This window comes from Harpia harpyja, chromosome 18 (genome assembly GCF_026419915.1).
Source record: "Harpia harpyja isolate bHarHar1 chromosome 18, bHarHar1 primary haplotype, whole genome shotgun sequence".
NCBI lineage: Eukaryota > Metazoa > Chordata > Aves > Accipitriformes > Accipitridae > Harpia > Harpia harpyja.
Window position 1 is genome coordinate 3,454,860 of NC_068957.1, and position 17,450 is coordinate 3,472,309.

Sequence of the window (17,450 nt, forward strand, 5' to 3'; positions counted from 1 at the left end):
TATGAAGTTACGGTTGTAGTGCAATAGGCATTTTTTCCCCCCAAGAACTGTACACACTGGCTCCTCAGCACTCCTCGGCAACCTGAAGGTCTTGTTCAGACTGCAAAGGGCAAAAAACTGCTGCTAAAATTAAAAGTTGACATGAAACTTTGATAAGCTTCCAGGAAAGCTACTTACTGCACATTAGCTGTGTGGCTTTTTATATAAAATAGCAACATTCAACATCTCCCTCCCCCCTAACAACGCTTTCTAAGAAAACTGGTCTTTGAAACTTGGATTATTGCAAGAACAAAATTCTCAAGGATATGTTTTAAAAATCAAGTAGTATTTGTTTCTTCACTCACATAACAGCTTTACTTCTGACTTTTAAAACAATATAGAATGAATTTTCCTAACCCATTAGAAGCAAAAGAATTAAAAAACATTTTTTCCTTACATCGAAGAAGTTGAATAGTGTGTTAAAACTAGGAGTTACAAGAAGAACCCTAATGCTCAGCTCTGAATCACTCTTCCTCAACATACATGATTCCTGGCTGCATACCTAAAGAACCTTCCTGCTGTGAGGTGTCACTGAAGTCAAGAAGTTCTCTGACTGAGCAGACATCCAGCAGAAAACCTATCATCCCTCCCGGTTTTTCCGCATTCATGCTTAGATGGTTGAAGAAAAGATGGAGAACATTTCACCAAATTCCTATTCAGAACTCCCTCTAAAAAGCATGCTTGGAAGGGGCCAAGTCTAAAAAGCATATTTTCAAACATCTTTTTGCCCATGTTCTGAGGAATCTGTTCTTTCAGAGCCCGGCTATATCTCCACTTGACACTTTTAGTATATTTATGCGTTCTTACTGGGCATTTCACACCAATGCTGAGGATTACAAACGTAATCCCTTACCTTACTGTCTCTGCACAACAGTAAAATTACACAGCGATAACATTGTTCAACAGATTATGCTTTGAAGATGTAAAAGAGGCCTGAAGACAAAGAGAGACAATTATACACAAAACCTGTAACAGACAGAACTAAAGCCTTCTTTTAGCCTAAATGTCTATTTTGCTTTGCTGGTAATTATAAAGGAGCAGCCCAGTCTTTGTAAGCAAGGGGCAGACAGCTCAATGATGGAAGAGTAATACAGGTAAAGTTTTAGTGGCCTTTGTTTCCAGCTAAGAGCTGCGCAGATCAGGTTGGGTGTGCTGGACTTACCATGAACAGAGCACTGGAATATCATGCAACATGATCTTAAAGAAAATTTTAATCTCCAAATGCTGTGTAATTAATCGATGTTACAATAAAAGGTTTTCATAAGCGTATCAATAGTCTTTTTAATCAACTTTAAAAAAAAATATGCTCCAAGTGTGTTGTTAAATTCATTTAATTTTTAAGAAGTTTTATAACTATAAAGCTAAATCACGCACCTCTGCTAAAACTACACTGAAATAAGGAATAGTTAACTTTCTGAATGAATAATCTTGCACAATTTAGAGAGTAACATCCACTGCAGTATCTCCTACAGACGATACTTGCTTTTGATTGTTTATATAGTATTGTAGAGAAATGGACAGACGAAAAAAAGACAGAATAGGAAATAAAACATAAAAGTTAAACTTACGATATTATAAATAAGGCATGAGCCACAATTCAATTAAACAGATCACAGGAGTCAAGGAAGGAGTCACTGCAACTACTGGACTAGCTCAGTTTTATGTGCAAAGCAAGAACCTAACTGTGGATAAAATGAAAATAAAATATCCAAACCAGCTGAGCTTCACAGGGAAGACAAATGCAGCTAAAAATAATTAGAAAAAAGTGGGATCATCAAAATAGTAAACATAAGTACCAAATGAAACAGAGTTCTCCAATATAAACACCCTTGTGACAGTTTTCTACCTTGGCACTAAGCACTACTCAGCCAGGCAAGGCAGGTCAATGCCAAATCAGCAGAGAAGTCACCCTAAATCTAACTAATCGCTTGGCATTTTTCCTTGGCTGAACTACCCAGGATTCATTCACAATAACTCACCACTCAGGCATATTTGATGGCCTTACAGGACAGACTTTACTCCTACTCTCAGACTCCCTGCCCAAAGCCCAAATTGCAAGCAATACTTTACATGATGACAGCTACTGATTTTTATTAACACTCCTAGAAACACTTTTCCCGCCTCTAACATTTTGAAGAAGTTTTCACCACAACTATACCAGCGACACATGAAAAACAGATTAGAAATGTGCACATAGTATATACTAAAATGCACTTCTTTAAAAGGACGAAATTCCATTCAATACCATTTGCTAAAACCATGAAACAACCAAAGAGAATTCCAGTACACAGATTTGCTCTATTTACAGCCAGGGACTTGGTTAAAAGTTTGTAATCAATTTAACTTACACAAACCTTATACTGATGCTTGGAAGAGAATTAATACCGAACTTAATATTTTAAACTGAATGATAAAGTAAGTTTGGGTTTTTTAAGCTTTCTCTTTTACATTATACTTCATTCATTAATTAATTTATTATTGTAAAAGGAAACAAGTAACTTTCAAAATACGATTATTGCATTGGATTGATCAATGCTTTGAGTAAACATACTCAGTTGCTTCATAGGTTTTCAACCTATTTTTATTTTCTTAAAAATAAGTAGCAGCAGCAAATGGCGATGCATTAGCTATGAGTTTGTGGAAGCATAAATGTATATGGCATAAAATAACTAAGAACGTAAAAAAGATAAAATAAATACCATTAATTACAACCTAAAGGAAGATGTTTTAGGAGGTAAAAAAAAAAAGAATTTGCCAAAATAAAAAATGTACAACATAGTAAAAAGGTAAAATAAAATTTTCAGTCACCTACAACTTACTGCTTACAGTGAGAAACACTGTAATAAAAAGAGCTTAGATACAGTCATTAAAGTTTGTTTTCAAGGGTTTTAAAATGCATGTGTAACAGTGACTAACACTTACACGGCTAACACTTCCTAAATCCCCCCGGCAGCTGCACCGACACTGTAGGTGGTCTAATAGACTGTTTCAGAGAATGGCTTAACTATTAAGAATGCCAATGTGATGCCTGACCACAATTTATTATATTATAGTGGTCTACAGATAGTCTAGAATGGAAAGCATACCATTTTTCCTTGGAAATTAATGGATTTACAAAGTGGAAAACCTCCCTCCCCTCACCCAGACACTGTATAATGACCTAAACACAGTAGTAACTCAGAAATTTATCCAGTTAACTAACTACAGGTCACACATTTACATGTTACTGTTTACTAGCTATTTACCTGGTAAGAAGCAAAGATAATTGCACAACAGCTTAATGATGAATTAGTCATTAGCAGACCACATACACAAAGAATATAAATTAGACAAAGTACAAAACCTTAGCATAATCTTAAATACAAACTGACTTGGGAAAAAAAGAATAAAATAACTGAACCAGTTATTCTTTCCCCTGAAGTTTACTTCTGCCTGACTGTAAAAGTTATATTTTTTATTTTTCAATTCAGGTAGCAAATGTTTCAGTTCCCTAACTATCACATAGGATATGAACCACTACTATGCAGAGCAGTGACAACGAACCACTACTAGACATGCCACATCCGTTACTAATAGATTGAGGCAGGCCTCAGTGAAAACAAACGATTGTGATCTTAAAAGTTCATTTAGCACCAAGTTGGAAAAAGGTCTGACATCACTACTTCAAACTATCTCAGAGTACAGATCAGCATTCTCACTAAGTTGTGTAAATGATTGTCTACAAAAACGTCACTGGTCTCCGCTAGTACTGGCAACATTAAAAATAGCTTACCGAACTCTTAGCTTGTCCAGTTTTCCTCACTTAAACAGCAAATAAATGCAACTTTTTCCCTATCTCTACCGTATCTCTATTAATGGCCCCTACAAGAAGAGTTAAACAGGGAACTAAAAAGCAAAAAGGCTTGGCAAAGGAGAGCATGGATTAATGTGACTCTTGCGAAGTCTTACCTAGGTAGATAAAAACCAGACCTTGAAGTACAGTATCACCTCACAGATTTGTTATCACAAATTGAGGTAATGTTAGGTACCACCAGCACCCACTTAGATGTTAATTTGGTTCTTGGCTTCCAGCAGTAAAACTTCTATTCACTCAAATTGTGTGAAAAAGTATTTTTCTTTGTTCTGATTTAAAATTTTTGTCTTTTAATTTAAGATCTTTTTCTTATACTGCCCATTACATTGAAGGGAACCTCATTATCTAGTTCATTATACCATCTGCTATATTAACTACATGTTTTATTGTGTTACCTGCTATTCACCTCCATTCAAAGTGAAAAATACTGCTCTAAAGTGAAAACACAGCAGTCTTCTCCTTCCAGGACCAAATACCCCATGTCCTTAAACAGATGTAAGTTATTTTTATAGCATGTAATTCCTAATGATGTGCATCAACTTACTTTTGGCAACATTGGTGTATCTCTCTTCTTTTTCTTTTCTGAATTAGGATCATCCAGCAAATCTGGCTCAAATGTGTACAGCTCTGTAAGTTCATTCATAGTAAAATGCCGTTCAACTTGCTGTTGGTCGACAACCCGGAAAGACAATGACTGTTTTGTTACCTGACGATCATAGATCTTATCTTCCATTGTTCCCTAAAAAATGAAGACACTCGCTTTCATACAAATACTGGACTTTCTTGTCATATAGAAAAAAACCTAACAGATATAAAAGAGCTAGAATAACAACATAACAGTACTCTACTTTCCTCATTTCTTTGACCCCGTATCTACAGATCTACCTGAAAACACTTTGTCTGCTGAGGAAAAAAAAAAAGAAAAACAAACATCCTGGAAGCAAACACAAAGCAGTATGAATTGTGTACGTGACAGATGTCATCTAGCTATTGACTAGAGTAAGAAACGTATTTTTTCAGTAGTGTTTTGAAGAGATCCATTTTTGCTTCAATTCCCCAAAGTAGGATTATGACAAAAAATGGCTATTCCCACAGTGTATACCTTATTTTGCCGCTTTGAGCAGCCTGTAAAAAGGAAAACAGATACCATATCACTGGGGTGGAGAGGAGAGGGGAAGGGAAGCAGTCAAGTCTAATTCATCACAGCTGTGTATGAAAAAATTAGATCCTTGATGAAAAAAGGAAAATTACTTTTTTTTTTTTAAAAAAAGATGATGACTATGAGAAGTATGAGAACAGCACAGCCTGTTCTGAACATCGTAATTTAAAAAGGATATCAACAGTTCAAAAGTGCACATAGAAAACTACAAAAAATAGACCGGAGCCTGAAGAAAAAACCCATGTCTGACAGTAACATGTTACAAAAAGTCATCTATTTAAGTTGGCAAGCAAATAGTGACTCGATCAAGAGTTAAGTACTGTTACTGGGAAAAGGTCTGCAGTCTACTCTGTAACACCTGAAGAACTAGAAGATGAAGCAAGACACTTCCTAACAGAAATAATAGCAATATACTTTAAAAAAGCATAGATAGGTGACCATCAGAATTGTTTCACATCTTTAGTATCTGTAGGGTGAGATACAAGTTTTCAACTCATGACTGGATGCCTGTTTATAAAAAACTCTTTAGCCCACTGTGTTTTCATTCCAGTTAGACGGTCAGGTGCCCACAGAGCAGGGGTCTGTAAAATACAGCTACATTGAGCAAGCCAATTGCCTAACAAAAACCATCCTCTACGCAGACTATTCAATTAAGACTTTTCAGTGGTGTGCAAATTAAAAAACCTGAGAATGCTATTCCAAGTCTGGATGTGTGAATTGCTGCTAGAATTCCAGAATTTGTGTTACAGTGTCAGACGAGATGGGCTTAACAGGAAATAATTTCAGTTGTTACTTATTTTACCAATCTTTCCTTCAAAAGCTTTTTCAGTGGCCAAATACTGCTATCAGATTAGGGCTGGAAGATGACTGGATGAGCATGGACCACTACAGACTTCAACACCAGTCCAACAGTTACAGTTTACGAATTTGATTGCAGGACCAGAATATCACAAAAATATCAGACAGAAACCTACCTGAGCCAAGAACCTGTACACAAACACAGGTTTGTTCTGCCCAAAGCGGTAAACCCTGAAAATACTCTGGATGTCATACGATGGGTTCCAAGAAGCATCAAAGATGATTACTCTATTAGCAGCCACGAGGTTAATTCCGAGGGAACCTGCTTTAGTGGATATAATAAACAAGCGGCCTCTGGAACAGAGAAAAGTTGCAAAATTTTAATATTTTGGAAAACAACTGTTGTTCCCATGTTGCTGTGTTACTATGGAGTTGTTCATACACTGAAATAACTCAAAAACTTCATTAAAATACTGTATTAAGCATAAAACAGATGCAGATTTTACAAGGACACCACTTTTAGCAAAACATACACTCCCAGAAATACAGATCAGGGCCTTCTGTAAACCAACTGTTAACAAAAACTGGTGGGTAAGAAAAAATTTTTGGTTTTGCATTTTCAAACTCTAATAAAATTAGTTATATCAAATTAAACCATAATTTTAAACAGGCATATCCCATGCTATGGAAACTGTTGCCTGGCTAGCAAACTTTCGGGGTAACTCTAGAATGACACTGTCTCTTTGATGTATCTGCTTTTATTGAGTATCATCTCACTCAGGTTCAACTTAAAATGAGCTCTTGACAAATACCTGACAGAATAAACTATTTAAGAGTATTAACACTGAATTAGTTTACTTTGTTCCAGTTAACTTTTTTTTCTGTATGTTATAAATGACTGTAACATAACTACATACTTTATTTTTTAAACAGATCTAGGAAGGTGAAGCTCCTCAGCTTCATTAAACTTGTACCAGTTTGCATCTATCTACCTATCCAAATCAGACTTGAAAGTCCCATCTTGTATGAACAGAGGATGGCTGGGAGACAATTCTGGAGGCAGCTAAGACAGCTATATGCTTCTGACTGGGCAAGTGATTGCCATCTCCTGGCCAGACCCCACAGGGCTCTGACCTTCCTAGGTCCTTACATCCTTGTAAGTAATTGTAATAAAAAGACTGTGTCTGATACAAATTGCTTACAATCTAAACAAGAATAAAACAGCAAGGAAACACTGAACAAGTATTGATCAGTACAAATGGAAGTAATCTCAGGAAACCAGAAACCTATTCTGTTGTGCGTTTTTTGTGCAAGTTCTGCACCTGACAACATTGTGATATTTATTTGTCTAGCCTTAAGATGTCATTAAGCTAATACAAGTAACAAAGAAATAGGGAACAAAAGAAAGAGAAGGGGGAAAATTAAGCATATATATCAGAAGAGATCTCACCTCACATTAGTTTCATCATTAAATTCTTCAGCCCATTTCTTTCTTGACTGAGCTGTAGTTGAACCATCTAAGCGATAGTAATCAATGTTTCTGAACCATTTTCCTTCACCTATAAATGTAAAAGTCAAATTATTAAAATGCTGATTGTGTAAGGAACCAGACTGATAATACTGGATATACACAACTCTCTAAATAGTAAAAGAACAAATATGGAACATAAAATATACTATTCTCTGACATTATAAAACAATGGGAGAAGACTATAGGTTATTTGAGATAGCGAATGTTTTTGGAGAACATAGGTGCTTGCCACAGCCATGCCTTGAAAATTATGTAGTGAAGCTTGCATAACGAAATACAAAACATGACAGAATATAATAGCAATTCCATTTGTGGTGACAATGATCATCCACAAGCCTGCAATAGCTTCTACAAACTCTAAACCAATCTTGTCTAAAATGATTCAAAAACAGAAGAAATGTTGTCAATGTCATTTTACCTTGCAAAAAGTATCCAGCATCTATCACTATCCATTTCTTCTTAAGATTTTTGTTATTTTTTACAAAAAGATCAACTGATATTAAATGAAACTCCTCAGAGCAGTTTTATACAGATTGGAATTCAGAGATACGTATTTATAATCAAATTATGTTCCAAGGTTAAATTTTAATTGAAGTATTTGAAAAGACCTGAGCTTTTTTGGGGTAGTTCCTCTTATTTTTCACTATTTCTAGTTGTATGTACACATTTGCAGAGATATGCCTTAACTTGGACCCAAAGTTAATTTTGAAAAGTAACTACATCTAATCCTTAGGCATTATAGTACTAATTGTACTTTTCTAATGGATCTGTGTAGTTTCATGTTACACGACTAGTGTAAGTAAGTCTCTCCCATGCAAATAGCATTCGTAAGTAAATGCTCAAAAGGAGATTTCAAAAGTCAAGGTCTTATCATTTTGGAACCGAAATTCAGAAAAATCTTTTTGAGTTTAATTACCCTGTGAGTTATGGCTACTTCTTGACAGGTGGGGGAAAAACCCCATAATTACAGCTGATAGAAGATTTTCTTCTCCCCCCAATTCACAAGTAACCTTCCATTTTCTTTGGCCATCAAGGTATATGCACACAAAATGAACCCCACTGTGCCACAATTTTAAGAGAAAATAGCATTTTTAGGAGACAGCACTGCTCAATACAATCAATTACAAGAAACAGATTGTTGAGTTACGTCAGGAAGGTCTCTACATGGTAAGTCTTGCTATGATACATAGTCAAATTGCTTACAAAAAGAACTACCACAAATGAAAAAAACCCGCACCCCTTAAACCATTATCTCAGACTAAAGGCACAAACTCCATAAAATACATACAGCTCGTAACATCTGAAGATGACAAATGTTCAGAAGCTAAGGAATCAACAGCCAGAAACAATAAATCTGTGAGAGAGAGATACCAGAGATCTTCATCTAACTACGGTGTTGGTATCGCTAAGCCACATTTCTCTTATGCAACTGTTCAACAGGTTTACACTTAGAAATAAGGTATCTGAAAGGAACGGGAGATTCAAAGGAATTCTTCAATCAACGCGTACTGGGAACTGAAAATCACGTAAAGATGAACTGCATCATTAGGAGCTCTAGGAGGATCTCACAGAGTAAACAGAAGAAACATCCTATGCAGAGGACATGGCTGGCTAGTGAGAAATTCCTCGCCATTTGAGCATCACTAGGATAATAATTAGTTCAATACTTCGCTTATGAAAATAAAACAATCTACTGCAGCACATATAAAGCCTAAATTCACATTTTGCATGTTCTACACAATGTTTTAAAGTAGTCTAATTTTCTTTCATTACGCCTCTCCCAGTAGGAAGGATCAGAATTTGCCATACATCAGCATATAACATCACTGTCATACAGAATTTAACAAAATGTCTTCTCTCCTTTCAGATGGTGAACATTTAATCTGCTTCGGCTATATTAAGCACAGACGATACAGAATGAAATCAGAAGCAAGTGTCCATAATGGGATAGCAGAGACCACCTGCAGACGAGACCAATAATCCTGCCAACATCAGGAATAGTACAGAGCATACAATACTTCTAATGAAAACAATTACTTCAAATCCATCCCCTTTGGACTGAATAGAGACTTGTAGAAGAGTTATTAGCTTTGCAATTGTTCAAGATGACACTCACCTTTATAAATAGGAGGCTTCTCTTTGTCAGTTTTCTCCCTGTTGGCCAGCTCCAGAAAATCTTCTATCAAATCCAGAGATATTAGGGACTGGCTAAACACGAGGCTAAAAACAGAAACGGGGAAACACAAAATTCACCTCTGAGGTTATTTTAATTATTGTAGCACTTTACTTGTCTTCCCTCCTCACTCTGATACTACCTTTGAAACAAACAGCCTTTCTAGACACAGAGAAAGACTTTGGTGGAGTACATGCATGTATGCGAAAACTCACTGATAAAAATGAATATAGCATGCACATTTGCTTCAGAAAACTGAACTACAGCATTACGAAGACTGAATGAAGAAGACTGTCAGACTAACACATTCATAAGGTCATTAAAGGTATTTCTAGAACTGACTTACACTTTGTCTCCAAGCTCCTCTGCCATTCGAAGAATTTCAAAGAGAAGCACCATTTTCCCAGAATGTTCCAACACTTCAGCATCTGCATCAGTGACAAAATCTTTGTACCAATCTGGCGCTGGGCTACCAGGATTGGAAGAGGATGTAGCTTTGCCTATAAAAAAAAAAATTAAAAAAAAATTAAAAAGATAGAGGTATGGTCTCCGTTTAAATGCTCTGTAATGTCCGAACTACAGAATTGTTTCCTCATCATTAGGCTTAATTGGTATGAAAAGACTTAAACAGGCAAAGAAAAAAATAGTGTTTGTACTATTAGCAGCTACCAGATTAGCAGTTATCAATAGCACAGGTCATCAATAAGAGTCAAAAATCCCCTTTTTGTGTTGCAGGATATTTGGACAAATAGTTCTACTATCTCCATCTTTTCCCCAACAGTATTTAACAGCTGTGTTTCCAACAAGTATGCATCTTTGAAAACTCATCCATGAATGTTACAGCCATTGAGAAGAAGTTTTCCATAAAGAAAATTATTTCAGTCTCAAACAAGCATCTGAAATTGTTGGAAAAAGAAAGAGAGTGGTCTTTTGGGTTACCTAGTTCATCTATCAAGATGAACTCTCTGGAAGAAAGTTTCCAATGGTACAATAGTACAGGTGTTTAAGATGAAACCCGTAAACCATCTCCTCTTACTTCTGTTAGGCTCAGATTTAGGATCTTTTTTTCCTAAGCTAATTTAGAAGACAACATTAGCATATAGGGGGAAAAAAACCCCTACACCCCACCTTTTATATTAATTTACAATAGAGGGAAAAAAACCCAAACAAATTCCACCATCATATTCTGCCTTTTTGCAAAGTTCTTTAAGGAAGTTTCTTGTCTGCTCATCTGCTAACACACCATTACACTAACTAAACATGTAAAATACATACATGGGAACAATCCTATTTTTAACATGTTACTATCTTATAAGTTCATTTTGTAAATTTGACTTAACCCCTTAAAAATACGGAAGTACTAGAATGAATTACAAAATTCAGTTTGTCATTGTAAAAATACACCAAAATAACTATGCACCTAGCAAAACAAGTCTGTTGGGGTCTGTATCACCCACTCAGAAGTGTCAGATGCAGACTGTGCCAACCTTTAACAACACTCCCATTATGTTTATTCTGAATTCAATCAGGAGAAAGTATGTATTCAGCATTATAATCAGAACAAGAAAGGCAGACAAGAACCATGAATTATCTTGATTTACGTTACTTAATTTCTTCTATGATATTTCTACGATCTTCAATTTAACCTCCTTTGCATTAGAGTGATAAAAATTGATTAATTAGATTTCTAACACTAACTGTTATCACATAAAAACTCTGATCTACTGAAATATTTACTTACACAGTAGAAGTGTTCTATCTCATGAAGAATTCAACACATTTATATTTTCCGCAAATTAGTTGTGACACACCAGTAAATTTCAGGTGCAAGATAGAACTGATCTTGACAGAACTCACATTTCAGCCTTCCTTCACACAAGCTTTTAAAGAATTTATTTTTCAATACCAGAACAAAGAATGAACAAGTGAAGAATGAACAAATAAGAGACCTCGATGTGCTGTGGGAAAATCCTACACACACCACCTATCTATTTCTATCTTCACCCCTAAACTTTGCAGAAGGGCCCCCAACAGCTGCAATGAGATTGAAAGTCTGCCCGCAAACCTCATCTGGTGCAGCATCAAATGTCTATTTAGAAATTCTGTACCTACATTAAATTGAACAAGGCTGCCTGAGAGAGGTAAACATTTAAGTGATCCAGAGACAGAAACTCATCCTACCTGTAATGCAAGTAATTACTTTAATACATTTAATCTGTATGTGTTTTACACACATACTCTCACACTCTTCCCCTTACACGTTTACAATATGTTTGTCATTGGGATGGGGACCAAAAAAAAAAAAAACCAAATTCTCACCTTAACTGTCCCCCAAAATTATTTATTTAGGGAAAGTGATTAGACACATAATAAATTATACAATCAGAAAACTAGCTCTATGATACTAGATGCAAGAGAAAAGCTAGATTATTAAAGGAAAAGCCAAAAATGAAATGTACAGATATAAGTAATTTGAATAACAATCTTTAAAAAGGTCTCGTATTCTTGCTGCATTATAGCTGCTTGCTCAACATCCATTTCAAATTCCAGGTGCAACAACGAATGACATGCACATTTCTTAATCTTTCACCAATACCTTTAAAAAGAGATAAAAAGCAGCATAGTTCCTCTGTTAACTTTGTATCATTTTGTACTTATGAATTAAAAAAATTAACTGTGCAGCTTCCCTGCCACAAGACCCCCGAGTTCTACATTGCCCCTTGTTTCTCCAGGACGAGTATATTATTACAAGTAGCGGGAGCTGTAATCACAGAAGCAGCTCATGGAATTACAGAACTTGCCATTTTGCAACAAAGCAGAATACCTGACAGCCCTCTCAAATGGCCTTTCGCAACATGAAGCTACCTTGTATTATATTTACTTGTATGTTATACTCACCTTCGTCTGATTTTGTAACAGATGGAGGGTTGTTTACAAGCTCTTCTGCATTTCCTTCTCCACCTCCACGAGATCTTGAATTCCAGACTTTAATGACTTCAACATCATTATCACTGCCACTTCCACTTGAGCTACACTCTTTCTTCACTTTTTTCCCCTTGGATTTTTTTTTCCTAGAAAGGTAACATTGTACAACGCATTATTTTTTAAAAATTCTACTGCTAGAGAACATATTCTAACAGATATGTAACATAAAAAATAAACATTCACTTTCACTGAAATCACTTAAGTTCCATTAGGGAAATAAATCCAACAAATAACAACAAATAAAAGCTCAATTACTTTGCATAATCATCAGAACTTAAGCTCATTGAAGTTTCATCGGAATCTGAAGCTATGAACTCATCCAGACTGTCTTCATCAAAATAGCCCTCAAAAGAGAAAAAACAGAAATTTTATTAAGTATGCTCATCCAGAAGCTTTTATTAAACCTTTAGCCATCTGCTTATTCTTCATTTAAACAATGATAAGTTCTACAAAGGGTTGGCCTTGCAAAATGTTTTAAGGATGACAACATACCCAGAAACAAAAACATGACAAAAACAGCAGCAAAATTACCCCACAGCAACAAAGATTTCCATTAATTTGACGAAACTTTACCTAGCATTTGGCAAAGCTTATTTGGAAACTTCTCAATAGAGAGTATTTTGATATATCTAATTTACCTTATTTTCTTTGCTAATATAGTCCAGCTGCAAACACCAAGGGTGAGTCCAGATTCTGCTCAACATCTGGAAATCCTGGAATAGTTTAGCTCCAGCTTTGCCTCTTCCACCTTCATTGCCACTACCTACACCTGACAATAAAGTTCAGGATTTAGAATGAAACCTTGAAGTAAGTTTGCCACATACTGTTCCCCCTTTGAACAATCCGTTAGTGCAGTACTGAGTGTTCTTTCCAGATGCACATCATATTGTAACGTCTCTTGTAAAAGAGGTCAAATTACTGAGTCACAGGCATTTTTTTCCTAGTTAAAGTTGTCAAAATTAGATTTTCCCCTTTTTCTTGATAATGAGAAACATGATTACATTTTTACATAAAAAGCACACTTCTCCCCAGTATAGGAATGAATCCAAATCCTCTTAAAAGGACAGTCATGTCTATTTAGGTTTTGTAAGAGCAGTCCAAGGTAGAAAACACAAAATAAAATTTGCATTTAGGTTTCAATGAATTTGGCTTACTATTTTGAGCTACCTTTATTTAATGACTTGTAATGCTGCAGTATTTTGTTACAATAAAGAATCTAAAAAAAGCCTAGCCTAGCCTATTTTTTCATTGCCCAAGCACTAATCAGTGCAAAGTAGTACAATGTTCAGAGAATTAAATTTCTTTTTTTGTAGTTGCAATTTCTCATGAAGCAGCACATTAACTTCAGGTTCTTGACACAGATTGTTTTTCATATTTATTATACGCATAATTTAAGGCATGTATACCTGCAAGAAAATAGTATTTATTGCATCACAATCATCAAATGTCTACGGCAAAAAAGGCACAAAGCTTATTCAGTGCATTTGCTCAATGCAGAAGACAATCCCAGTAATCGTCTACACAGTATAAATATTTTAACAAAGCAAGTTCTTGCTATGTTTTAATCATACGACAGCTTCGAGTATCTTCCGATTTGTGCTCCCCTATGACTTTGGGAAATGGAATTGTAAGGACAGCAGAAATTCTTAGATTTGACTTCCCTAAACCTGAGCTAACATCACAGAGAAACTTGCTGTTAACAAGTTTCAGCTTAACAAGTCCTATAGACTTTTTAATTTTCTACATTACAGAAGTGAAAGAAAACATGTATCGTTTTCATTAAATGAAGGAAAAACTTGGTAAAATTGCATTTGAAATGGCTATTTTAGTTTGTGCCTGTTACAGTGCACGGAAAAACATAATTTTAAAAATCTGCAGACAAGAAGCAGCAATTCCCCTTCCATAATTTATCTTCAGTAGCAAGACGCCCTTCTTTATTTAATGAAAATCAGAAAGCATGTTGTCTTCTTTTGAAATACAAAAGTAATGCAAAGAATTAATGTGGACATCAGCAACCAGCAGAGATTTCCTCTGAAGACTTGAGCCATGGTTAGCTTAGACAGCTTTTTCTCCTCTAGAAGAGGCCATTTGTCTTTCCCTTCTCTTGTTTTCCCTCTTCTTTCTCATATTGTCTCTGGCACTGACTGAGCTGACCAAACTGGCAGGACACTAACCCAAAACGAAGACAGAGAAAGCAGATAATGCTTTCTACCAGTTTAGGGAGTTTAAGCACCCCACAAAGGGCTGGTAAGTCATGAAACAGTACAACCCCTTTTGACAAACGCAAACTTAGCTAAACTCAAATAATTTTGTTGAGCTCTTAAAGTCTAGGCAGATTAATTAAACTACCTGATAGACAGTGCATTTTCTTACAGTTAGTTACACATATAACCTGTTAATAAATTAATGGCTCCAACAATGTAGCAAATTTGAAGCTCACTGTAATAGGCTTTTTGCCAGAGGAAAACCTTTCCCCTAACAGACACTAAACTACGGTCTACTTCCTCTTATCTGCTGCCTGCTTTATTAAAAAGGAAGTATTGAAAGCCATTGTATGTAGAGAGTTCCATAAAGAGTAAGAGAAAAACAGTTGTAAAGATACAGCACTAGCTCTTATGCTAATCGATGATCTGCAAAAGATTTACATTGCTATCCAAAAGCATGGCAGACCAACAAAGCCAGTGTTGGGAGAGTCTGAAATTACAAAAACAGCCCCGCTTTGTATTGGAAATAGGCCAAAGATAACCTACCAAACTACCGTAACTGTTGTGATTAAAAAGTTCCTATGAAGAGCTTCAAAGATGTAGCCTAAATCATTCAGATGCATGCCTGTAAAGTAAATAGCTAATGCTTATCATTTTTAAGCTACTAGCCTTTGGAAGGCATTTAGCATGATGCAGAAATAAAGAGAACACAAATAACCTGCTTTTCAGAACATTTATATAAAGAACAGCCAACACAGAACAGACTGCAGTACAGAACTAATTAGGAATCAGCACTACACATAAAGGTTTGGGTTTATTTATATACTGGTTTGAAGTTCTATTAATGTAAGAAGGGGGGGGTTGTTTGTTTTGGTTTTTTTTGGTTTTTTGTTTTTTTTTAAATAAAACACAACCGTTTTTACTCCTTTAGGGTAAAACGGCAAAGTGGGCAGTTGGCATTTAGGGATCCAGTTATTACTGGAGGTATCCATAAAAGCGAAATTACTTTCACTGATCCTTCAAAACTCTTTCCTTCTATAACTTAACCAAATAGAGGCAATAGACAACAGAACTGTGGAAATGAAGTCTAGCTGGCAGTTTATCTAGGAGATCACAAACTGCACTGTCCAGAATCTAAAGTCATTAAGACAACACAGTGAATTTCATACTGCTATAAAACATAGCTTAATTTGAGATACAATTAATCTCTCTTGTAATTAAACTTGGGAGAGTAACCAGAATAGAAAAATATAGTTTAAAAACAAAAAAATCCATCAGCAACAAATAGGCATTTTCAGACAGGTGGCTTAGCAAGTGCAAAAAAAATACAATGAACTCGCACAACAGACGATATAGTACATTTTGTAATCACTGCTAAAAGTGAATACATGCTTCAAGCTTTAGACAAAATCCTATCAGCAGTGCCTTAAATATTCTTGACTATGGAATTCAACCCCTGATCATTAAGTTAATCATTACAAACGGTGTTTAAAAAAAACCCAGAATTTTTCCAGAACCCAAAAAGCGCTGCTGAGGAATCTGGCTGCGTGAAGCGCGGCAATACAGAAAACCTCACTAAGAGTTTCTTGAGATTACCATTCTAATAGTCTATGTGGTACATATGTGTATATCGTTTAGAAGTGTTGATATTCCAATACCTTGACAGACTAAAATTACAAGCCGCAGTGGCTTATCTCTAATGGAAGTGAACAGCACAGCAGCACACAGTAATGTATTTTGGGGTTGTGGGGTTTTTTTTCCTTCTACACCTTTTCTATTAAAAAAAAATTATGTTTTATTGGGAAGATGCAAGTCCCCAAGACAGACCAGTCAAGACCCCACTGAAAGCTGATGAAAAACACGGTCATTGTGAAAACCAGACTTGTGGGTTTTGAGAACAAAGGAAGAGATAGTTCCACAAAAGAGCCAATATTTGACAAATAACAGCTTCAGCTAGCATAATGACAAAAGGCAACTGCAACGCTTGGCAACTTGCTTACACCAGTACATCTCAATTTTGCTTTCTCTTCATCCAGTATTACAGTCAATATCTTGTTTCTTGGAAGAGTAAGACATTAACTCAACTACATTTTATGTTTAGAAAAAGGAAAAAAAGAGAGATGAACCAAAACCTGAAGGTGGATCACTGTTCAAAGATGTAAGCATTATTCCTCAAAAAAATATTTTGCTATAATTCAAGTTTCAGAGCTAAGGTGAATCTTACAGGAAGCAGAAAAATACATCCGCAGAGCCAGTAATACATATAAAAAAACCCCCAACCTACCAACTATGGCAAAAAGCACCTTATTAAATGACCATCAATCTTGTTACCTGAGAGAATTGTAGGCACATACCTGTCAAATGATCCAAGTAGTATTGGTAGAGTTTGCACTGAATAGGTGTCATTCGAACTTCTAGAACATACTCGTATTTTGGTGGGAGGAACTTTGTTAATGCTGTGTAATCTTTCCTCTGTAATTTTACAAACAATACTTCAGTCACATAAACATGAAAAAGACGACTAAGAGCTTAAGAACTTCTGGCATCTTAAACAACAAAGCACCATGCATAAAATACAATGATTCAGATGCTTTCCAACCACAAAGGGAAAAAAATAGCCAACTAAGTACAATCCAATTACAGGCACTGTCTGCAGAAGCCCATCTTACCTAGTAAATGCGGTTGTCTAGTCAAAAGTATATGACCTG

General features: G+C 35.7%; 1 protein-coding gene across 8 annotated transcripts in view; it reads right to left on the reverse strand.

Moving 5' to 3' along the window:
- The window catches only part of ATRX (ATRX chromatin remodeler), an 89,472-nt gene that overhangs the window by 10,057 nt on the left and 61,965 nt on the right, over positions 1–17,450 (reverse strand). For all 8 annotated transcript variants that reach the window (XM_052813327.1, XM_052813326.1, XM_052813325.1 and 5 more), the window contains 9 exons: positions 17,097–17,214; positions 13,177–13,307; positions 12,794–12,882; positions 12,452–12,624; positions 9,900–10,053; positions 9,497–9,600; positions 7,300–7,408; positions 6,026–6,203; positions 4,437–4,631 (listed from right to left, as the gene is read on the reverse strand). In XM_052813327.1, coding sequence (XP_052669287.1) covers positions 4,437–4,631; positions 6,026–6,203; positions 7,300–7,408; positions 9,497–9,600; positions 9,900–10,053; positions 12,452–12,624; positions 12,794–12,882; positions 13,177–13,307; positions 17,097–17,214 — 1,251 coding nt within the window. The remainder of the gene's footprint in view (positions 1–4,436; positions 4,632–6,025; positions 6,204–7,299; positions 7,409–9,496; positions 9,601–9,899; positions 10,054–12,451; positions 12,625–12,793; positions 12,883–13,176; positions 13,308–17,096; positions 17,215–17,450) is intronic.